Genomic DNA, 23990 nt, shown 5'->3' with positions numbered 1-23990 from the left:
AAGGGAATACAAGCAGGGGGAGTGGGAGAAGGAGAAGCAGGCTTCCTGCTGAGCAGGGAGCCCAGTGCAAGGCTCGATCCCAGGACCCTGGGATCATGACCTGAGCTGAAGGCAGATGCTTAATGACTGAGCCACCCAGGTGACTCCACAGCATGTTCTTTTAATATCTGCATTTATATTTTGCAGTTCAGGAAAGTTTTCTTGAATTATATTCTTCAATATTAGTTTTGTTCGATTATTTTGGTTTTCTTTCAGGAATTCCAAGTATGCATAATTTTGTGTATATATAAATATATGCATATACACACGCAGATTATATGTATATCATTTTCTCTTTAATTAAAACACTTTTTTGTTTCCTTCCTTCCCTCCTCCCTCCCTCCCTCCTTCCTTCCCTCATTGTCTCTTTCTTCTTTCTCTTCCCCCTCCTCTCCCTCCCCTTCTTCTTCTCTTCCTCCTCCTCCTCCTCCTCCTCCGTCTCTCCCTCCTCTCGTTTCCATCCTGTGTGTCCCTTACTGTGCTCTCATCACTGTCTCTTCATTTTTGTGCTCTTGCCATTTTTGTCTTGATTGCTTTGATTTTTCTTCCAGTTCTTCCCTGAGCTCTGAAGGTCATATTTACCTCTTCCTCTTGTCGGCTGCCTCTTTCTCGAGCTCTTTTAACTTAGCTTTAGGCCCTTGCTTCATAAGAAATTATTTTGTTATTTTACTTAGATTTTATTTAAGTTCAGGATGAAATGTTTGCTGATACCTCTTTGTTTCGTGGTAACGTTTTTCCAGTGAGCGTTCTTTCTACCTTCCATCTATTTTTTCATGTTACTTCCCTCCTTTTATCTTTATAGTGAATTTCACAGATTCCGTGTTTGACCCTTGTCAGGAGTCAGGTCTTCCCTGGGCCAGCTGTTTGGGATAGGTCTGCACGGGGCAGGGGCCAGCGCCACACTGCAGGCCGACTGGCCTTTCCTGCATGATCTGGAGTGTCCCGTGGGTATCTGTGCAGCCTTGGCTTCTCCCCAGCCAGCGGAGATGGCTGTAGGATCCTGCCCTTCCGGAATTCTCTTTCTGCTTCCTCCTGAACTCTTCTCTGTTCACTCTCTACTACTTTTGGCCACTTTTTCTTGTATTCCAAGGCCTGGGTTTTTGCTGACACCTATAGGTTTTCATGAAAACGGACTTCACGCTTTGCTTTTTTGTTCTTCTTCTTTTTTTTTTTTTTTAAGATTTTATTTATTTATTTGACAGACAGAGATCACAAGTAGGCAGAGAGAGAGGAAGGGAAGCAGGCTTCTTGCTGAGCAGAGAGCCTGATGCGGGGCTCGATCCCAGGACCCCAGGATCATGACCTGAGCTGAAGGCAGAGGCTTTAACCCACTGAGCCAGCCAGGAGCCCCTTTTTTGTTCTTTTTATTGCTTGGGGACAAATCCTGGAAAAGGAAAGAGGAATGACGACTTTCCTGCCCCATCGTTAAGCCCACTGGCTTATGGGAACACAGAGTACTCACGGGTCTGCTGAACGGCTGTGTGCTGCCGTGAAATTGCATCATGTTGTGAAGCAGGAAATGATGTCATCAGCATACGGTCCATTGGGTCTCCCTGCGATGGGAGAGTTAGCTAAATGCTTCCTGCTTTTAGGTGGGAAAACCGAGAAGCCAGGGGTGATGTGCCAATGTGGTATTTGATCTTAGTGTTTGAGCATTTCTTTGCATCGTGGCATCCAGTAAAAGGCTAGTCTTTAGTTACTTGGAATGAGTGGGAAAAACATGGCAACCAGAAAACCCAGATGAGGGTTTAACCAGAGTCTGCTCCTTCCTGCTCTGTGAACTTGGCCTTCTTACCTCATCTCAGAATGTCAGGCTTTCCTCTTTGTGATCATTTTGATGCCTCACCAATAGAGCTATTGTGAAAATTACAGGACAGAGAATATCGGAACCCATATCAATGGCCATGCTTGACCCATTGAAGTTAGTTAGGTCTTCGCTCTCTCTTCAGTGCTCTCTCTCCATAGATCGGTTTTACAGTGAGGTTTTTTTTTTTTTTTTTTTAAATCACCTGGGGAAGAGACAGAAGAATGACTTCTAAGTGTTTGTTCTTTTCAGCAAGGATTTTTCTTTTGCTTGTTCCTTTCATTCCAGCAAGAAAAGCCGGGCTGACGTGGGGATAATAATAGTACCCAGTGCATGTGATTGCTCACAGGAGAAACGCTCAGCACTGGGTATGGTTCACGGGCAGGGTGCAGCGCGTGAGAACTGCTGCTCCTGTGACTTGTCATCGTCTCCCTCATTCACACCGCATCCCCCCCATAAACAAAGACTAACCATAAAATGCACTTGGATAAAGCATCTTTTGTTCCTTGGGATAATTACAAAGACCAAATAATTATGAACTTTTCTGACCTCCAAATCTGAGCTATTACTACTGTCCATCTTCTGCTCCACCTGCTCTGTGTATCAGACTGGGAGATGGACTGGTCTGAAAATCACCTCTTATCTTTTGCTGGGCTTCCATCTGTGTGTGTGTGTGTGTGTCTGTGTGTGTGTGTGTGTGTGTGTGTATGTGTATTTGTACCTATGTGTCATTTATAATGAGCAAACTAAGGGCAAAGCATTATGCTATGTGCTTGACCTGGCTATCTTCTTTTCTTTTCTTTTTCTAAAATTTTTTTCTCTTTTTTTTTAAAAAAAAGATTTTATTTATTTGACAGAGAGAGAGATAGATCACAAGTAGACAGCGAGGCAGGCAGAGAGAGAGGGGGAAGCAGGCGCCCCGCTGAGTGGAGAAACCGATGTGGGGCTTGATCCCAGGACCCTGAGATCATGACCTGAGCCGAAGGCAGTGGCTTAAACTGCTGAGCCACCCAGGTGCCCCTGGCTATCTTATTTTCTTATCAACACTACCCAGTTAGGTAGAAATGATGCTCTCCACTCAAGAGATGAGGAAAAAGTGTTTTGAGAAACTTGCTCAAGGTCACAAAGTGAGTAGGAAGCAGCCTGTTTGGCTCAGACGGTTGAACTGTCGACGGTTGATTTTGGATCAGGTCCTGATCTCAGGATCGTGAGATGGAGCCTGTGTGGGGCTCTGCGGTCAGCAGGGAGTCTGCTTGGAATTCTCTCTCTCCCTCTCTCCTTTTCCCTCTGCCCACCCCACTGTGCTCCTCTAAAATAAATAAATCTTAAAAAAAAAAAAAAAAAAAAGAGGCAGGACTCCATTTGAATCCAGGGACCAAATTGTTTCTGTGACATCATGTTGTTTCTTTATTGGTATTTCCTGTCCTGAAATCCCTCTTCATTCTGGAGAAGGGAGGCCCACACCCCACCCTTTGGGGTATTTTGCCTTTCCCCACTCTATGTGCACCCTACTGCCCTCTTGTGGAGCTCTGCTGCTCCTGCATTGTCCCCGGAAGGAGGGAGCACAGCCCTCAGCCAGGAGCAAGATGAGTGGAGACTGGGTGGTGGGCTGGGCCACATGGCCTGCTTTCCTTGGAGGGGTGATAGGAATTCAACTTCTAGGGTTGTTGTGAAGGTTAACTAAGGTGATGTGTGTGAAAGGCCTTTGTAAAATCAGAAAACACATGTGGTAGGGTATTAAGGGCCTAGGGTCCCCCTGACTTCTAAGCGGCTAATGTGGATTCTTTATGGGTCAAGGATGTTGGGTCTTCCTTCTCCCACTGAAACATCAGGGTTTGTTTTGTTTTGTTTTATTTTCTGGATGTTGTCCCTTGTTGGGTTTGGGCGGGAGGAGGGGCACCAGGAAGAAATCTGAAAATCAGGAAGTGATCAATAGTGTCTTTTTATTTACCTACCTCCCGATATTCCCATGAACGTATGTATGTGCACGTGTCTGTCTGCAACTCCTCCTTCTAGGAGTCTTGATTTTTTAAAAGGAGATCTGGAAATCAATGAAGGACAGTGCTGCAGCCGGGTATAAGCCGCATTCCCCGAACTCCGAACTAGGAGATGGACAACTTTCTTCTACACTCTGGCTAGCGCTGCGTTAGTCAGTAAATCTCCCATTTTATCTGCTGCCTTTCAGTGCTGTGCGGACAAGCAGTGGGGAGACTGGAGGCCTCACTTGGCTGTGATTCTGTCGAATCAGGGCGGGGACCCAGAGCTGCTTCAGCGAGCCATTATCACCATGGGGGACACCCTGGGTAAGACGAAGCCAGCCCTCCCGCCCTCTTCTCCTCTAGGGCATCTCTAGGCCACATCTCTCTGCAGGCTCTTAGGTGCTGTGCAGGGCCCGATCTGAGCCTCAGGCTCTCCTTTGACCCAGGAGCCTCTGTGTCCGGGGGGGGGGCAGAAACTCCAGGGTAAGGATTGTCGTTCTTGGCTCCATTTCCCAGAATTTCTGCTGCAAGCCAGTGCAGTCCAGACCCCGAGATTCGGGCTGTGCTGCTGGAGGAGGCAACTCTCAGCAGCTGGCTTTCTATCCCTGTCAGACTTCCTGAAGACAGAGTTAACTCTGGGGAAACTCGCCTCCTGTTACGGTTGGTCGTACAGTGACCAGCTCCGCCAGAGAGCAAACTGTCTTTGCCCGAACTGCCCTGGGTAATTGTGTCGTCGGCACTTGTATTCTCTCTCAGTGAACCTGGCCTTATAGACTCTCAGGGGCTACTGGATGTTCTCGCTCAGTGGTTCTCAAATTTGGTCAAGGGGCAGAACATCTAGGAATCATGATAGTCTTCGTAAACTTTGTGGCACAAAACTCTGTTAAACTGAAAAGAGCCGGGAGGAGCAGCGGGCTGGCTGTTCACACTCATTCAGAAGGGCAAGGTTTTGTTTAGTCATTTCTGGGTGCCGGGAACTGTGCTGGGCACTTTACTACTTGAATTAATTCAGTTCTGAGGTAATGGGAAATGAATGGGAGAATATTCTGGAAGTGGGAACAAGCTGGTAATTATCGTGAATTTTATGAGCCTTGGGAAAAGTTTCCTATTGTTTGACTTCAGCAGGAGGAGTATTAGTGCCCCAAGAAGTCTAATTGAAAAACAGCAGCTCCCCACAGCCCGTGTCTTTGCTCAGGTGTACGCATCTGCTCCCTTTTCACCTTCAGGAAGGACTAAAATGCTTAGCAAATTCCTAATCACAAATTCAGGAGGGGAACAAGCGCTAGAGACCTCTTTTGGCCGAAGAGAGCTGAAACAGAATGATGTCAAAGCCAAGAATGTGCTGTTTGGGGCATGACTCCTGACGTGAGCTGTTGTCCCCTTTGCTCCGAGGATGCTCCCCTCTGAGCCCCAAGCCCTCCCTGTCATCTCTCCCCCATCCCGCCCAGCAAGTGGGTCCCCCACACGGCCGGGCTCCGTGACTGGGGCTTGCTCTCCTCCTGCAGCAGGGAAGGGGCTGGTGGAGGCCGCTCACTTCTGCTACCTCATGGCTCACGTGCCCTTCGGCCACTACACCCTGAAGACCGACCATCTGGCCTTGCTTGGCAGCAGCCACAGGTATGTGATGTTCTGGGGGACGGAAGCAGGAAGGATGTTTTCAAGGGGATTGTTAGAGCCCTTGCTGGGTTTCATGGCCCCCTTGTCCATTTTCCTGTGTGAATTTCACCTACTGCTGCTCCCTTCCTCTAGGGGTCTTTTCTGCAAGGGGCTGGGCAGGGAGGTGCCCAGTGGGTGCTGCATCACACCAACAGGGGGCCTCAGGCCCCAGTCCTGCTCCCTGAAACTGTGCTCGTGTTCCTGTGGGGTGTATTGTGCCCCTCTGACCACTGGGTGGCACCCTGGTTCCATGAGCAGAGGTCACCTCTTCTGACTCGTTAGTGCCATCAGGGAGAGGATGGCTTGGGGCTCTGTGCTAGGCAGCCCTGGGCCTGGCTCAGAGTCAGCCCTGGGCAGAACTGGAAACTGGAAGAAGTTTATGCTTACTCCTTACATCCCTACACTGACTTGGTGCACAAGCTACTCAAAGTGCCCCGTTACTTATTTTATTTTTTTATTTTCTATATTTTATTTTTGTTTTTATTTATTTTACACAGTCATTTTATTTGCACTGTTTCCTTTAATCATTACCGATTGACCCTATAAATAAGGTATATTTTTAATCTTCACTTGATAGAGGAGGGAAACCAAGGCATAGAGAGGTTAAATAACCTACCCAAGGTTAACACAGCTGGTGTGGAGTCACGCTGGACTTGGAGCAGAGACCGGACTGACCACCGTTGTGCCAGGCGGCCTACCTCTGCGGAAACGTACAGTCTCGTGGCCGGCTCTCTTTGGCCGTGGTCTCTGTGGCCTCTGGTTGGCTTGTCACATCCCGTCTGTGCCAAATGCGGCAAGAAATGCGTAGGGGTTCATTCATCTCCCTCCTGTGTTTTTGTCGCATGAGGGCGTTTCTGAAGATAGCCGGGAGGTCATGAGTTCAGATACCACGGCAAGCTATAGGTGCACATGGAAGGGTCTGGAAGCCCCTTGGATCTCCTTTGCTCAGCCTGCTTCCTCCTTGGCTGAAAGAACAGCCAGTATATGCACTGTCACTTGATTTTTGGCTCAGCTGTCCTCCCCATTCTCGTCCCTGCCTTCCTTTCTTGGGGCCCCACATCACTCCCTCTTCTCTTCTGTTCACGCCAGGAGTGGCCTAGCACAGGTGTGCGTTCTAGACCTTCAGGGCACAAGACTCGCTCCCAGCATGTTTAAGAGGAGCACCTAGCGCTCCGAAGGGGGACAGAGAGCAGCTTGCCTTAGGGGACCCTCCAGAGAAGAAAGTGGAGGCCCCTCCTTTTCTGCAGTCTTTGCTCCCCAGCACCTCTGGTGCAGGGCTCTGTTCTGTTCCATCCCCAGCCTCAAGAAGGTGGAACGAGAGGAGGCTGGACATTCACTCCAGAGGCCCAGAGCGTCTTTCCGGTCTTGGAGCCGTCCTGGGGATCCGCCCAGGGCAGAAGCTCTTCCACGAATGGTGTTTGTTTGCTAGGATTGGAAAGCCTCCCCTCCCCTCCCTCCTCAATTTCTTTTATTATTATTCTCTGGTTTTAGTCAAGAGTTTTTGAAATTTGCAACGAACGAGGCTATCCAGAGGACGGAAATCTTCGAGTACTGTCAGATGCTGGGCCGCCCCAAATCCTTCATCCCTTCTTTCCAGGTAACCGAGCGCACGGTCGGCCGCCATCTTAGCGGACGACGACCGCTGGCAGCGGGATCTCCAGCTTTGCTGTTTGGCACAGAGTAGCCCTGGCTAAGTCATCGACAGCACTTTGCCTCTTTGGGTTGAGTGTGGGAGGAGTTAGGATGTCTTCCTAGGTCTCCTTCAGGTCCTCATTTTAAGATACGAAAGCAACACACGGCAGCGGCCCCTCTGGAAATCAGCTGGTGTCCCGGGGCACCCACCCCTCGTCCTTTCTGGGCAGAAACTTCTGTTGTGCTCTCCCCAAACAGCTCTCCCTTCTCCTCTGCCCCTTGGCCTTCCTGCCAGGGGTGGGAGTATGGGGGCCCAGCCCAGGGACTGCCGGGTCTGCTCCCTCCATCTGACCTGCTCCTGCCATCTCTTTTGGAACCCTCTGTCTTCGAGCTTGGAGAGTTCCTACCAGTGTAAGCCCAGTCCTCACCTGCCCTTCTTCCTCTTGGGGCTTTGGCTGTGCAGGTGGCGTGCACGCTGTGGGTTGGCCTCTCTTCTCTTAACTTCTCTGCTGGATGCCCTGTTGTTACCTCACATTCATCAAGACTCCTTCAGTGCCTGTCCCCAGAGTGCACCTGGACACACACACACACACACACACACACACACACACACCCCACAACACAAAGCACAAATCCAAACCTTGAAAATGAGTGAATTAGTTATGAGAAGGGAAGTGACCCTGTTAGTATCTTCTTTCGGAGTTTTACCAGACTCTCCTTCTCCGGCAAAGCCATGCCGGACCAGCTCCTTCGAGAACAGTCCTTTCATCTCTCTCCTTTCTTGGGTCATCTGCTTGCAGTCACCTCTGGGCTGAGAGTAAGGAGACTAGCTAGTTTTAGTGCATGTGCTCTAGGGGCGGGCACAGTGCCTTTGTGTTGCAGAGTGTTATGTCTCATCCCCTGAGGTGGGCATGATGACCCCCTTTCCCAAGAGACGAAACTGAAGCTCCAGAGGACTTACGTGCTCTTGGCTCACATCCCTTGGGTACCATTTGTTCTAAGACCTTTGTGTGGATTATCTAATCTTTACAACAGCCAAGGGGTGAATAGTATTATTATCCCCATATGATGGTGACGAAACTGAGGCACAGGGGGGTGGAGTAACCAGCCCCAGGTGGTATGCCCAGTGTGGCGCTGGAATTTGTCCTTGGATCTGTCTGATTCCCAAACTCTAACGCTCTAACATTGCGATGAACCGTCTTGCTCTGCCCCTCATGCTTCTGTGAATACCGGCCCACTCTGTGTCAGAGTCTTTTCTTTTTCCTTTCTGTGTACCCCCTGGTGCCTGGTCCTCTGCCCCACCTACACCAGGCTTTCCAGGTGGGAGGGTTTCCTGATAAGAAGTAAGTCGTCTGGTGCTTTCTGATGGTGACTCAGTGTACGGACACTGAGCTGGTGGTGACTCCCATCCCTCTCTCCACGACGCAGGACCGGCAGGCTGGATTTGAAATTGTGCCCACACCCAAATAGAATGCCCTAAATGGCAGGAGGCCCTCCTTGAGACTTGGATGCCAGAGTTAGTGGAAGCTGGCAGTCAGCTGCCTTCCAGGAAGTCTTATCTGCATTCTTCTCCTTCTGTGCCTGCCTGGATGGACTTGTCACTGGCTCCGTTCCTCTTCACAGGTGTATAAGCTCCTTTATGCTTCCCGGCTGGCAGATTATGGCCTTGCCTCCCAGGCCTTGCATTACTGCGAAGCCATCGGCACAGCCCTCCTTAGCCAGGAAGACAGCAATCACCCTGTGCTATTAGGGGAACTCATTAAGGTGAGGTTCTCAAAGGGTTCTCTGTAGGTGTTTTATCTTCGGTGTTCAGAGAAAGCTGTTGTGAAGAGCTTAGATTCCGTATCCCATCTCCTTTGAACGTGCCGGAAAATTGGAGCCCATGGCTGTCTTTGACCACGTACGCATGCCCAGGCGCGATAAGCCGAGTCCTGACACCCCACAAAGAAACAAGCAGAGGGCGGTGGGTGCTGGGATCGGGAGGTGGGAAGCCAGGCGTGTGCTCTGCCAGAAACTTAGTCTTGCAACTGCTTTTCTGGGACAGTGAAACTGCACGTTGTGATGAACCGTTCTAATTATAAACACCGGACTTGGAAAATGTATTTTAGTGATTAAAATGGGAAATGATCCTTATTAAAATGCTTTTAAATGCATGGAATATTTTATCACATGTGGGATACGTTAAAAAAAGAAAACAAAAACAAATCAACTTTTAGTTCCTGGGGAAGAAAACAATCAGGCCAATAGTTATTCCAATTAACTGAAGAAAAATCCATTAGCTGGAGAGTACAGCAACCCACCGTCCATTTTTGCTTTGCTTTATGTGAAGCCCAAGTGTTGGAACCTATAGCGAAAGACCCACCTGAAGTGCCGAGCTCCCTGCCCCTGGTGTCTGCCAACAGGCCGGCGGTTATGGCGAGCTCAGGGACCAGAAGTCGGGATGGTGGGAAATTTGGGGTCTTCAGAATCTTGCAAGACATAGTAGTCCCTCGACCAGCAGCATGAGCATTATTGGGAAGCTGGTTAGACATGCAGAATCTCAGGCCCCACCCAGAATTCCGGAATCAGAATTAGCATGTTGGCAATAGTCCAGGCAGTTGCCCAGAACACCAAAGTTTGAAGTTCTAGAAGCCTCGCTAGAGCAGACAGCCTTGCTCGGGTGCAGAGCTGGGTAACACTTTCTTCTTATGTCTTATGGAGGATCTAACACCAAGATGGGTTAATTGTTTATTATGCTGCAATTTCGGAAAAGTGCCTGCTGAATTTGCTACCTCTCAATTATTCTTTGTAATCTAATTTGCAAGGGAGTGAAGGCGGTCTTTCTCCTATTCCCTTACTGCCTTGTTCCCCATTGTGTTTGTGTTTCTCCTTTCCCGTCTCTTACGTCCACCCCTGACCCGGCTGGAAACCCGGCACAGCTAGCAGAGAGACTGAAGCTGTCCGATCCCTTGGTTGTCGAGAGACACCGTGGAGACAGGGACCTGGAGCCAGCCTGGCTGGTGCCCCTTCGCAGGCGGCGCGAGGAACTGGTGGTGAGTGGGGCCGGGGCCGGGCCAGGCGTCGAGACCTGCTTCTCCCTTTGCTCCCCTAGCACCGAGTAGGCAGGCCCTGACCTTGGCAAATCCCCAACCCCGTGGAGGGCCACGAAGTCCCCCAGCTCCCATGAGGCCCTGGTTGACCCAAGCAGGGGCGGTGCTCAGCCTCCCAGCTGCTGCCTCTCTCTCTCTCTCTCTCTCTCTCTCTGGCAGAATTGTTTTCCTGTGTCTGCGTGTGAGACCTGGGGCCCTCTTGCCGATCCCCCTTGCCACCCTCTCTGCAGTCCTAGAAGATACATTTTATGACCATTAAAGCTTTCATCTCTCTGTTAGGAACAACGGATCATAGTGGACCCGTGTCACTTTCATGTAATGTAGGGCAATTGCTTAAAAGATTTCCAGGCCTTTCCTTTTTGTTCTGACAAGTGCAAAAGCTGCTGGCAGTAATTGTAACATAATTGGAACGGGGCTGCCTCCCTTCTCTTTCTTCCACTGTTTTGGAAGACAGGACAGGGTAGATTTTTCAAGGCACATGCGGCCCTGACTCCCTCCATGGGTTGCGCACAAGGGACCCGGGCCCCGACCATTAGTCCCTTCCTCGGGGAGACAGTGGATGCCTTGTGCCTCCCCTGCCAGCCCTTGGCATTCAGGCAAGGTTCCCCTACCTTGCCACTCCTTCTGAAATTTCTTTTTGACTTAATTTCTATTTTTTAGAATTTTTATTTATTTTTAAAGATTTCATTTATGTATTTATTTCACTTATTTGAGAGAGAGAGAATGGGGGGAGGGGCAGAAGCTGGCTCCCCGCTGAGCAGGGGACATGTGGCTCCATCCTAGGACCCTGACCCAGGCTGGGTCATGACCCAGGCTGAAGGCAGAGGCTTAACCCACTGAGCCACCCAGGCGCCCCGACTCAATTTTTAAACTGTTGTTCCTTGTGCTTGCTTTTGTTTGTGTGGCTTAAGAAGATTTTTACTTTCTTTCACTAGCACAAGGTAGCAGCAGACAGTGGGGATCTCCATTCTGCTCACTCAGATACCGCAGGAGCCAGAGGAACAGCAGGTACCCACACCAATGGCCCGAGTGTGCGAGGGCTGACACTCAGCTTCTCCAAGGCAGAACTTGGGAAATGCTTGCCTTGCCCTTCCTGGAGCACTTCCTTGCCGGTGTAAGCCTGACGCATCGGTCCAGGCCCCTTTTCCCCACTGCTCCAGGCGGCCACGGGCATCCCCACACTGCTCAGTTCCCACATTGTGAGAGTTTCTGCCTCCATCCAGGTTTTAATACTCATTATTCTGTGTTGTGATCTCACGGTTTCACCAGCCTTCAGTAGCTTCTCCCCAGAGAGGAAGCCAGAGATGATGGGTAGTCCGTACTTCCTGTGGACGTTGGGGACATAGGGAGGTCTTTTTGAGCTATCAGTTTTGGGTTTTGAGCATTCAAAATCTATACACATGTGATGTATCTTCCATCAACACATCCCTCCTTTCCCCTCAGGCTGCCTCTGGGTGCTGGGTTGGGCGGAAATTATTTCCTCCAGTTGGTTCTGTGCCCTTTCCTCCATGGTGGGGTCAGGACAGGGCTTCATCTCTGATTCTAGCCATTTCCCACCCTTTAGCACACCCTTTACGGATTAGCAGGGGGATGGCAAGGCACGCCGGCTTTTGGTTACTGTGTCCTGGCTTTGCCGTTGTGTCACGGGACCTGTGAAGGTCAAGGACAGGACGGGAGTCAGGCTGGGTGTTTCTGAATGCTGCTTCTGCCAGGAAGCAGCCGTGTCTCTTTTCACCCAATTGAGCATGGGGGTCAGCAGCCCCACCAGCACCATGACCTTGGGCCTATCACAGCACACGTCCACACGGCCGTCCCTCACATCGGCAAAATGGCAGAGCCAGAAGGAAGACCACCACGCTCGTTTCCAGGGCCGATGCTCGGATTCTTTAAAAGCAGAGCCATCATGTCTGTGGTCTGATTTGGGTTTTAACTGGCAACTGCCTACGTTTCAAACACCCAAGTCCATGAAGAAATCATTAAAGGGGAAAGTTTATCCAAAAGTAAAAAAGTACGGCGTTAAATAAAGTGGTAATTTCTATCCTCCCAGTGAACTAATGCACTCGCTTAAGGCTCAGGGATCGTACACGGCGGTGAGGGAAATCATTTTGTCGACTCTAAGTCATAAGCAGTGAGAGGTGTTAGAACCACTGCGGGGTTGTGACTGTTATCACGTTCACGGCAGCCACCTCCAGTGGCCTGTCTCTGTGACTTCTTTCCAAGGAGGGTGTGGGCAGGAGCGGTCCTGGTGTGATCGGTCCATTCTGATGCCGTATTTCAGGTCTCAGCTCTTCCTCTTTGCTCTGTGTCCTTAGAAAGCACTTTCTACCATGATCTCTCCGGATGTCAGAGCAACTCAGGAGCCCTTGGTGCTCACCCAGCCTTGTGGCCAACCCTGGAGCAGAGGGGCACGGGCCAGCCCAGCCCTCAGCCGCCATCCTTCCCCCACCAGCTCAGCTCCCACCCGGCAGGAGGGAGTATGGGGCAGGTGGGGGGCCCAGTGCCTCTTTACTCAGTTCCTGCAACTGGTGGCAGCTTGGCAGTGACAGGGGCTCCTGGAAGAGGAGCCTGGGAGGAAACCCAGCAGATCCACCCACCCCTTGGTAAGAGCTGGGTGAGGAGTTTTGAAGGGGAGGAAGCGGGAGAGGGAAGAGGAGGTGGGATCAGAGCCCATAAAGCCCTGAATGGTGGGCGTACATCTGACTGAGGACCCCCTGCTATGGGGCTGCGGGGCACGCTGCTTCCTTCCTTTGCAGTCTGCCTCTCCGCTGGGGCAAGCATAACGAAGCCAACCCAAACCCTCCGCTTGGATGCATAGTTTCTAGGAGAGGCTGCAGAGTGGAGGAAGAAGGGAAATGCCGTCTTTGCCTTTGAGCTCTGTCGTCCTGCACCCAAGAGCTTACTGTTGGGGTTCGCTAGCACAGACCCTCTCTTCGACCACCTGGTGGTGGTGATGGGAGACAGAGGGGCGGAGTGTGCTGAACAGTGCTGAGTGACACCCGAGGAGAGCTGGCCACCAAACGGGAGCATTAGATCTTTGACCTGCGAAGATATTGTCCTGTCCTAGACAGGAGGCTCAGGAGGATCCCTGTGATCCAGCTCCCCGTGGCCCTGGTTTCCAGGATTCCTAAAGAATGGCTTGGTTCAGAGTAGAGGTCAGGTGACCAGCATGCCTTGGGGTGGCTTGAACTGAGAGGGTTTTGTATGTGGATTTCACACTTACGTGGCTCGCTTGGGCCCATGGGCTTGGACCTGCAGCTGGCAGAAAAGCAGGCTGTGTCCCCTTCCTTCTTCAGGTTAGATGGGAAAAGCACAAGTTCAAATCACAACGTTTGTTTGTGTTTTGTGCCGTAGGAGAGAGCGCCGTGTCTCAAGGAAGTTCCCAGCATCCCGATGGTCAAAAGGTTGTTTCCGAGCCTCAGGTGAGAGGGCACAGCACAGCAGATGCTGAGGTCTACGCTAACGCTTCAGGTGTTTTCCAGTGGCCCAGATTTCTCCGCCACGCGCAAACTCCTTCCCCTGCCTGGCACCCTCTCTCCTTTCCACACTGAACCGTGTGTCTTCTTGTTTCTTTCAATCCCTAATCCTAGTGGTGGGGAGGAGGGCCAGGGTCTTGTTTATGTTCAGTCCACCAACCCGTGTCCATGGGTGGAGGGATGGCGGGGCTGAGTTTCGTTTTGGCCTCAGAGATCTCTCATACCCTCTCCTCACTGCTGCACCAAAGGCTCACCGCGTCCTGCCCTGTCCTGGGAGACCCTTGATGCTTATTTGTTTTTTGTAATTTTTTTTTAACCTCACTTTTTTTCCCAAAAAGAATCTATGGTGGCTGGGTCCTTTCTCCTCAGTTAGGCTGGAAGGTCTTGGAGGTGGCCCTGGCCACCCGGCCGAGCTAGCTGGCTGTCCCGCGAATGCACCCCTCCCCCAACAATGGGTATTTGAGATGTTCTTCAGCTTTGCCGGGCTGGAGGGTTTCACTGTATAAATTTGATCACATAAATAGTGGCTACACCATATAAATGTCTCACGTAGTGATGGAGCAGCAGGAATTAAACTTTATGCTTTCCTTATTTTTTTTCTGACTGAAAAAGTAGTCCATTATTGTTATAGAAAATTTGAAAAATAAAGAAAAAGTATCATAAATTATCAACCAAATATCACTCCTGTGTTTCTAAATGTGTATATAAAACTTTATTTCCCATTTGTTATTTAATACTATAAAATGAGGTTTTCCATGTCATTCATAAGTGATTTTTATTTTTATTATTATTTTATTGTTATTTGTTTTTAAAATTTATTTTATTATTTGAGAGAGCGAGAGCGTGAGCTTGAGTAGGAGGGGAGTGGTAGAGGAAGCGGGAGAAGCAGAGTCCCCGTGGAGCAGGGAGCCCCATGTGGGACTCAATCCCAGGACCCCGGGGTCACAACCCGAGCCGAGGCAGACACTTAACCGATGAGTCACCCAGGCGCCCCTATTTTATTTAAAAAAAACATTTTTTTTAAAGATTTTATTTATTTATTTGACAGACAGAGATCACAAGTAGGCAGAGAGGCAGGCAGAGAGAGAGGAGGAAGCAGGCTCCCTGCTGAGCAGAGAACCTGATGTGGGGCTCGATCCCAGAACCCTGGGATCATGACCTAAGCCGAAGGCAGAGGCTTTAACCCACTGAGCCACCCAGGTGCCCCTTTTAAAAAAACTTTTAAAATTAATTAATTATTTTATTTTACTTTTAAAGATTTGAGAGAGAGAGCGTGAGTGAGCGCGCAGGGTGGGGGAGGGGCAAAGAGACCCTTAAGCAGACTCTGTGCTCAGTGTGGAGCCACACATGGGGCTCCGTCTCACCGCCGTGAGATCACCACCTGAGCAGAAGCCAGAGTCAGATGCCTCACCGACTGAGCCACTCAGGTGCCCCATTGATGATTTTCAATATTGGGATGATAAAGTCCATTGTGTGAAAGCACCATCATCTGTTCATTCATTCATTCATTAATTCCCTCATTCATTCATTCACAGATCCCAAGCTCCCCTGTGACTGTGCTGGGGGTATACAGGGAACCTACCCTCCTGTGCTTCCGTTTAGTGGAGGTGACTTAACAACTGTGTGCATGAGGGATTTTACTCTAGATGGGGTGACCTGGGTAGGGGGACGCATCCCTCTGGGGAGGTCTTGAGCAGAAGTCAGAATAGGGGGTCAGACAAGAGTCAGTTAAGTGTCTAGGGAACCAGCGTTCAAGGTGAGGGAATAGCGAGAACACAGGCCCTGAAACTTGGCTGACTTGGTGCCGTGAAGAAAGAACAAGGGACCCACTGTGGGTAGAAACTGGGGAGCAGTGGGCTGAGAATCGAGGTCAGAGCATTCGGGGCTGGATCACACAGGGCTCTGGGGGCCACGGCAAGGAGCACTAGGTTTCGCACATTGCTAAATATTTCACGAATATCTCTCTTCCTTTTCTCTCTTTTCTCCTCTCTCTGAGTTCCCTTCCCTTCTCCTCACATATAAAATACGGTCGTGGACATTCTAGTGACGGATTCGCAAGCCTTGTCTATTTCTTGAATTACTCAACCGGGAGAAATGCCCAGAAGGAAAGTCAGACTGCTGGGGTTTGAATCCTTGCTCTGCCAACTAAATTATCTGTGTGGCCTTAGACAGGTTGCCTAATTCTGTGTCTTAGTTCCTCATATGTAAAATGGGATGATAATAGCCCACCTCACAGGACACTCTAGAGGATTAAACAAATCACTGTAAGTGCTTAGTGTTAACTACCTAGTAAATGCTGTACCCAGAATAAGAATTGAAGATTTTTCTAGATTTGCCAAAGCATTTTCCAAAAGTGTACCAATTATGCTTTTTGGAATATAAAATGTGAATAGAACACAAAGGACAAATATTTTGTGATTCTGCTTGTATGAGGTACCTAGAAGAGGCAAATTCATGAACAAAAAAATTAGAGGTGACTAGGGGCGTGGGGGGGAGGGGAAAATGGGGCATTAGTGTCCACAGGGCACAGAGTTTCTGTTGAGGTTGATGAAATGTTCTGGAAATGGATTATTAGCGGTGGTTATACAACATTGTGAAGTTACTGATGCTACTGAATTGTACACTTAAAAATGATTAAATTGGCAAATTTTATGCCATGCACACAAATAGAAAGACCCACGGGCCCATGGGGCACATGGTTTCCTCTGGTGCATTTGTTCACTGTTGGTCTTGAGCAAGTCTGCTAGTGAGTGAGGGTCGGTCTCTGTCCTGGGCGTTTGGGTACCCGTGGGGTGTGTCCTGTCCCTCTTCCTCTCCACCGGTGCATTTCCACATGCTCTGTTCTAGGCCTCAGCCTAGTTCTGGAACTCTGATGTTGGGAGGGGTGAGCACAGCGGGCTGGAGAGAGGATTAGGGGATAACAGGAGGGCGGGGATTGGGCTCTGGCCTTGTCCTGTGGCCACCGGCAAATCATTTCTCCGAGCTAAGCCCGATTTCCTCTTCAGTAACCTGTGGGCCTGTAAGGCTGTCCCACGGATTTACCGAGTGGGGCTGCTGAGGGAGAACAGGTGCTTCGCCCTCATGACCTGTCAAGTGCCATAAAAATGTTCGTTCTTACGTTCTTTCATTTCAGGTGCCAGCGATTCCCAGATCACGAAATAATTCTGTGAGTTCCACTGTTTCAGTCAAGGAGGATGAGGAGGAGTCCTCGGATGAGGCAGATGATAAACCTTCCCAAAGCCCGGCACAGAAAGAAAAGCCAGGAGACACGAAGGAGAACACAAAGGTGGAGGGTCTTGTTCCATGGCCACTGTCCTCTTCCCAAATGGTGTGGGGGGGGGGCAGGCTTGAGAACCCGGGCTTTGGCTGGGCCTCCGACTCCCCACCAGCATACTGGTTGGGCCTGTCTCCTAGTCAGTGGGAGAAGCACACCTGTAGGTCCTATGTCTCCTCCTTTCCCTTCCAGAGCTCAGGGTTTGGCTGGTTCAGCTGGTTTCGCTCAAAGCCCACCAACAACGCATCCATCTCTGAGGAAGACTCATCTGACAGTCCCGACTCTGAGGTAAGTGTGAGGGCCTAAGGGCAAGGACCCTTCCTCTCCCGTGGGCCTGCTGGAGGAACTTTCCTCAGAATCTCTCAGGCCTGTAGTTGGCAGCTGGTAATGGGCAAAGGCCAACTGAGTCTTAAGAATCAGGATGAAGAATATTGACGTTAGGGTGCCAGTAGTTATTTGATTCTAGAGCAGAGGAGTGGCACAGAGTTTTGGGGTGGCAAGTGGAGTTTTGGGGTGAGCAGCAGGTCACAGGTCGAGGCCTCTATTGTGGGCATGAATTTAACAACCAGTACCCCCAACACTGCCTATCTTTCTCCACAACGCAGGAGACCTCCAGAGCATCTTCTCCACCTGAGGCTGGCCCTGGCTTCACACTGACCTCTCTCCCGGAGCCCCGGTCTCTGCCGGGCACCTTATCTGGAGCCACAGGTACCGCCAACCTCCTGTCCTCTGGGTCTGTGGGTGGGCTCTCTGCTTCTCAGGCCTTGAGGGTACCTTCTGGGTGTGGGGCCTCCTCAGCCCTGAGCAGGGGAAACAGGTCTGACTCATTGCTTTCTAGGTGAGGGCGAAGTCCAAGGATCTGTGTCCAGTGTGGGAGCAGCTGAGGGTACTGGGACTGGAGGCCTGTCTGGGCCTGAGGTGAGCAGCCTACAGGTTGAAGCTTTGGGCGCCACCAGACGCCTGTGTGTGTGAGGACTGAACATTCAGTGTGGGCTGGAGGCTTCTGTTGTAGTCTGCTAGGGCCACCATGACGAAATGTCACAGACCACAGGTCACACAGAGTGATTTCCTCACAGCTCTGGAGGCTGCAAGTCTGAGGCAGGGTGTTGGCAGTGTTGGTTTCTCCTGAGGCCTCTTTCCTTGGCTCGTAGATGGCCATGGTTTTCACGTGGTCTTCCTCAGTGTGTGTGTGTCCACACTTCGCCTTCTTATAAGGACACCAGTCTTACTGACTTATGGCCCACCCTAATGACTTCCATCTTACATTAATTACCTCTTTTTTTAATTTTTAAGATTTTCTTTTTAAGTAATCTTTACACCCAACGTGGGGCTCGAACTTACAACCCTGACATCAAGAGTCACATGCTCAAGTGATTGAGCCAGCCAGGCACCCGCTTAATCACTTTTTCAAAGACACTCCCTCTAAATGCATTCTGAAGTACTGGGGGTTAGACTTTCCACCCAGGAAGTTTCGAGGGGACAAGATGTAGCCCATAACGACTTCGCTTAGGTGGAGTCTAGAGCACGGCCTCTTGCCCTGTCCCGGAGTTCGTCGGTGACTTTGGCAAGGGCTGTAAAAAGTTCTTGATGAATCGTCCACGCAGTATGGATGGCTTTCATGCTGATTGCTGGGAAAACATTTTTATTTTCTTGTGATTGGGTTAGTGCACTCTTGTAGTATTTTAGGCTTTCAGAGAATATGATATTCCTTTTTATGATGCTATCAAGATAATTGACTGTGGCTTTTTCTTCTCACGTGCTCCAGGTACAGCTGCCTCCGAGCCTCTGCATTTGTCACCCCCGACCCAGGGGTTGGCTGTGCCCACTTGAATCATGTTTGTTTGCTTGAATTCCCTGAGGTCTATCAAGAAACCCTTTTCATCTGCAGCTCTTGACCAAAGCGGACACTCAAGGGAAACCCTTGATGTTCTGGAGTCAGAAGCAGTGACTGATAGGATTTTCTGTTATTTTCCATCACAGGCTGCTTCCTCTGAGCTTTACTTCAACCCTGGTGTTCTGCTTCCCCCAACCCCCTTGAGAGGGAGTGTTCCTCTCTACAACCCATCTCAGGTCCCTCAGGTAAGGGAGTCCTGAGGGAGAGGGCTTAGGAGCATAGATTTTGGATGAAGGCAATCCAAATTTATATCCTAGTCTACCACTTACTGTGTGTGGGTTCTTGTGCAATGACTTACCCTCTGTAAGACTCAGTTTCTGCATCTGTAAAGTGGGGTTACTAGTAGCCACCTCGCAGGGTAGGTGTGAAGATTAAATGGGAGCATGTGTGTGAAGGGTCTCACACACAGAAAAGGCTCGGTCAAGTGTCACTATTATTAATACCACTCTTGACCTTCCACAGGTCTTGAGACTTTGAGAGATACATAGGTGTTGGTACCAGTGGTGTGGAAATACCCTCACTCCATCCTGGGGCTGGGGGGATCACTGCAAACTTTTGAGAGAAACTAAATTCCCTGCTTTTCAATGACTCAGGGCAGACCGATTGCTCTAATGTATCCATTTGGCCTTCCTTCTTAATAAAACTGAATTTCTTTTGCCATACTTAAGAAGTGCAGGTGTTGGATGAAAGTAGATAATTAGAAGATCACCGCAGGTGGGAGGTTGGGGGAACAGGTGGTGGGTAATAGGGAGGGCACGTATTGCATGGAGCACTGGGTGTTGTGCAAAAACAATGAATACTGTTACGCTGAAAAAAATAAATAAGTTAAAAAAAAAAAAGAAGATCACCGCAGGAAGCCACATGGAGCTAGAGTGCTCTAGACTCAGGATGCCCTAGCTTAGTCCAACCAGCCAGCCCTGCAGGGAGTCCTGCTTTAATCTTGTACGACCTTTGTTCTTTCCCAGCTCTCTACGACTACTAGCCTGAACAGACCGAATCGCCTAGCTCAGCGCCGCTACCCAACCCAGCCATGTTGAGAATGGCCACCTGTCCCAGGCTGGTCTCCTTCCTCGATTTCCAGTCCCTCTACCCTACTGGGGCCCCCAAGAGGCTCATCCTGGCCTATTGCCTCCACTGGGACAGGCTGTTCCAGAACACGGCCAGTCCAGTCTCTTCACATTAGCTTCGGAATGATGGCTAAAGTACCACATCGGATGGAGAAGCTGGGTAGAACAGCAGCCTGGAGGTAGCAGAGTGCCAGGGCGGGAGCACTCGGATGGTGGCTTCTGATCTTCAGAGTCAAGCCGAAGCACCCCTTGGCTGGAATCAAGACGAACCCACCCGGCTCTGCGGCAGGAAATTATTTGGGGGAGATGCCCAGAGCGGTATTTGTGACTAACATTGACGCATTCCTCAGTCTTAGTTATAGACCAATTCACGGCTCTAGTTAGCAAAGTTTATATACTGAAACTTGATTACTGCTTCCCGGCAGAAGTCCCTCCTCCGTGACATTTCAGCAGTTTCCCTCTTGGTCCTAGTTTTGTGCACATTTTTATGTGCCTCAGATTAATTATATTTCTCTCACTTTCTTAGCTGGTCCTATTTTTTCACATTCTGGCATCTGGCTATCAAGTTAGATTGCTGTAGGCATCATATTGTCATGGTAACTACCGAACCTAATGATGCAGATGGATGGAACATCAGTGTAATAACTGATGGGAAATGTCTCCTAACATCCACCCCTTCCATAAGAGGGGAGAATGAGTGCCTGGTACTGTTAATACCGCCCTTCCCACCTCAGGCCTTTGCAAATAGATGTTGGGAGGGTCACTGGAGCCCGAGGGAGGAGGGGGACATCTTGGAAATTTCCAGTTCTCTTTTCAAACCCAAAATAGGGACGACTCTTACTGTTTGTCAGATTTGCTGAAAATTGCTCCTCACAAAGACCGGTTTTTCTATGTGTAATTGTACATACAGGTTTCGTACTCTAATGTACCACAGTTCTGATGTTGATAGTGATTAAACCAGATAATTTTATAGCAAATGCTTGTCTCTGGCTGATTTTTGCAGAGGGAGAGAGCACACGGAGCACACTCTTCCCCTGAAGTGTTTCTAATAATGGTTTCATTGTGTGATAAGGAGCCTATAGCTGGAAAGAGCCCTTTGTTAACAAAGAATCTGGGGACTGATCCTCTTAACTTCCGGCTCTAATGTTATTTTTTCAATTTAGAAAATATGGACAAAAGCGCCTCTGATTCAAATCTGTCACTCCATTAACTGAATATTGCATTTTCCGTTCCCTAAAAAGTTTATTCATCTCCCAGATTAAATTAGGAAATGTGTGCATAAATGGTTTTTTTTTTTAGACTGAGAGGGCCCTTGATAAATGCTGTTGCCTTACTTCCCCTAAAAGACCCTGCTCCTTTGGTTTGGTACGCTGACACCCAGTGGTGGTACGGTAGCAGCTGTGTTTCACAGGAACCAGTTTCGACTTGATCTCAGCGCATCCACGGTTCACCCACATCCGGCTCTCTGCTCAGCGGGGAGTCTGCTTCTCCTTCTCACTTTCCCTCTGTGCTCTCACTCTCTCAAGTAAATAAAATATTTTTAAACATTATTTGCAAACAATCTAATAAGTACAATCCAGACTGTCCCACTGCCTACCAAATCAAACTCTGGATCTTTCATTCACGATACAGGTAATGGAACAGTAATTTAGAACTACTTCTTGGGGCCCCTGGGTGGCTCAGTCGGTTGAGCACACGACTGTGGATTTCGGCTCAGGTCATGAGCTCAAGGTTGAGCCCTGCACTAGGCTCCACGATCAGCCGGGAATCTGCCTGAGATTCTCTTCCTTTGCTCCTCCCCCTGCTTGTGTGTGCATGCAAATGCTCTCTCAGATAAATAAGTCTTAATAACACAACAACAAACCCTACTACTCGATCCGTGTCTTTATTACTAAGCTAGTTTCTCTTCCTGCATCCTCTCTGCCACCAAAGCTAGGTCACGTGGCTTAGAGCTCCTGGGAAATCTGGCAGAAGGGAAGGCCCAAGAAGCTCTTGAGAGGAGGAGAGTGAGTACCAGAGAGGAAGGCAAAGATATCAGATGCCTGTGTACTCACTTCCTCTTCCCATTGGGATAATTCCTGGAGAACCCGGTGGCTGAAGTGTCCCCAGAGCCAGCGCTGAGCTGAGTTACCTCCTAGGTAGAGGACTACACGGCCGTGAACATTTCTGGGGTAAGTCAGGGGACTTTACGCACTAGAGAGGGAGGAGGTCATGCTATTTATGCTAATTCACGATGGACAGCTGGTGCTCTGCAAGGTCAGAGTGCACCCATTAATCTGCATGTGATGGCTTCAAACAAGTCCCTTTATTGGGCGGGAAAGAGCCCTCAGCTGGGTCTGGCAGGGTCTGATGACCCGGGTCACTCTGAGTACTCTGTTGGTTATCAGCTTTTTTTAGTTAGGGCGATGGTGGGGCGTTTGCTCAAGGTCCTGATCCTTTCGCAGCTTCAGCTGGTTCGAAGCAGTTGTGAAAGCAAGTGCAGCCGTGAAGCGTTGGTTTCCTTTTTTAAGATGCAAAAGCTTTGGGGGAGCAGAGCCGCTGGGGATGGGGAGTCTGAGAGCACAGGGCTTGGGGCCCTTTCCTCATCCGTAGCTGGGGGATGGCTGCCAGCCTGTCGGAGAAGATGGCTCCTTCTCCGGCCTGGTGACTTGTCCAGTGTGGCTTGAGAGCCCAAGCAGGTTGGCCTTGGGGCTGTCCGTGACCCGAGGCGGAGCTGCTGTTTCCCTTTCCCCTGGTGTATGTGGACGCCTGCAGGGTATGATGGCACAGGGTCCCTCAAGGCCCCCATGGCAGCCCAGCAGGGCAGGGCCAGACCAGTCATCTGCCCCGCATCCAAGGTAGGCCTCCTTCCCCATCTCCAGGAGCCATTTTGGGAAGTGAGACTGAGTCGAATTCTCTAAGGGAAGGCTTGACGGAGAGACCCTGCTTGAAAGAGAAGAGCCCGAGACGCTATCAGTGGGCAAGCTCCTTGTCTCCCCTCTTTAGTGGGGCGTGAGCTTGGAGCAAGAGTAACTTACAGGGAACAAAGAAGCTACATTTTCCTTAAACTGAGTGGTGATGTGCAAATGAGATCCTGCAATATACGTATGATTTAATATTTATGTGACAACATTTACACTTAATGTTCAGTAATTTGGAAGAGAACAAACCATTAAATTCCATTTATGTGTCTTTATCACATATCACCATTCCAGGCTTCTGTCTAATCCCCTTATACGGCTGGAAAACTCCAAACCCGCCTGGCTTCCCCAGTCACCTGGGCGCCCTCCCCTTTCAGCCTTAACTCAAGCTTTAGGTTGCTCGGGATCAAAGCCTCTGCAAGCTTTTCTTCCTCCTCACCACCCCCCACCTCGAAATCTTTTTATTTTTTCTCTCTTTGCTCTCTTCCCCTGGGCAACCAAGACAAGAGCGAGAGGCTGCATCCACCTCTTCACTAAAATCAGAATATTTTCTTCCCAAGAGGAAATATGCAAAACAGTCTTCTGCTTGCAAAGAACAATAGGTGTGTAATTTGGGTCTGTGCACTCACAGGAGTTTCTCTGAGACTCCCTCCCCACCCCTCCCAGAGAGTGGAATGGAAGGGACTTTTCCCCTCTTCTGTTTGCCACCCTGAGCTGGAAATTGGAAACATCGTGATCTGCACACGGTAGGAGGCGGGAACTAACCCGAGGTTGCCCCTGACCGTGGCCCCCAGCGCTGCCGGCTCCCACGTGAGCGCCTGAGCCACGCACCATCTTCTCAGGGTCCTCCAGAAATGGTTTCTTAATGAGATGTGAAGTTATTTTGAATGAGAATTAACAGCATATTAAGATGTTTTATTACAATCTCACTAAGTAGAGGAATCTGCTTTCCATACTTCTTCCTTTCTGTATGAATCTCCAGGTAATAGCTCTTCACCGGAACTAGGTCAACAGCAGCATCACCGGACTGACCCGCACGAACTGCTTGTTACTTGACCGTGCGGTGCGTTCCTGGTCTTTATCCACCTTCGAGCCGATTAAGGATCCAATTTTTAAAGCATCTCAAGAGGGGGATTCCACGGCTGCCCTTGAGGCTGCCCAGACTTTCACACCCTCGAACATT

At 49.8% G+C, this 23990-nt stretch overlaps 1 protein-coding gene across 6 annotated transcripts in view; it reads left to right on the top strand.

Annotated features, from left to right (window-relative positions):
• Window positions 1-20884, top strand: part of SEC16B (SEC16 homolog B, endoplasmic reticulum export factor) — a 47924-nt gene extending 27040 nt beyond the window's left edge. For all 6 annotated transcript variants that reach the window (XM_045982277.1, XM_045982276.1, XM_045982274.1 and 3 more), the window contains 14 exons: window positions 4029-4146; window positions 5328-5439; window positions 6970-7075; window positions 8734-8874; window positions 10029-10142; window positions 11135-11207; window positions 12512-12799; window positions 13551-13618; window positions 16806-16958; window positions 17139-17234; window positions 17552-17654; window positions 17785-17864; window positions 18927-19025; window positions 19806-20884. In XM_045982277.1, coding sequence (XP_045838233.1) covers window positions 4029-4146; window positions 5328-5439; window positions 6970-7075; window positions 8734-8874; window positions 10029-10142; window positions 11135-11207; window positions 12512-12799; window positions 13551-13618; window positions 16806-16958; window positions 17139-17234; window positions 17552-17654; window positions 17785-17864; window positions 18927-19025; window positions 19806-19877 — 1623 coding nt within the window. In that variant the 3' untranslated portion in view covers window positions 19878-20884. The remainder of the gene's footprint in view (window positions 1-4028; window positions 4147-5327; window positions 5440-6969; window positions 7076-8733; window positions 8875-10028; window positions 10143-11134; window positions 11208-12511; window positions 12800-13550; window positions 13619-16805; window positions 16959-17138; window positions 17235-17551; window positions 17655-17784; window positions 17865-18926; window positions 19026-19805) is intronic.
• The last annotated feature ends 3106 nt before the right edge of the window (window positions 20885-23990 follow it).

Source organism: Meles meles, chromosome 17 (genome assembly GCF_922984935.1).
Source record: "Meles meles chromosome 17, mMelMel3.1 paternal haplotype, whole genome shotgun sequence".
Lineage (NCBI taxonomy): Eukaryota > Metazoa > Chordata > Mammalia > Carnivora > Mustelidae > Meles > Meles meles.
The sequence above is the reverse complement of the archived record's forward strand: the minus strand, read 5'-3'. Positions and strand labels throughout refer to the sequence as shown.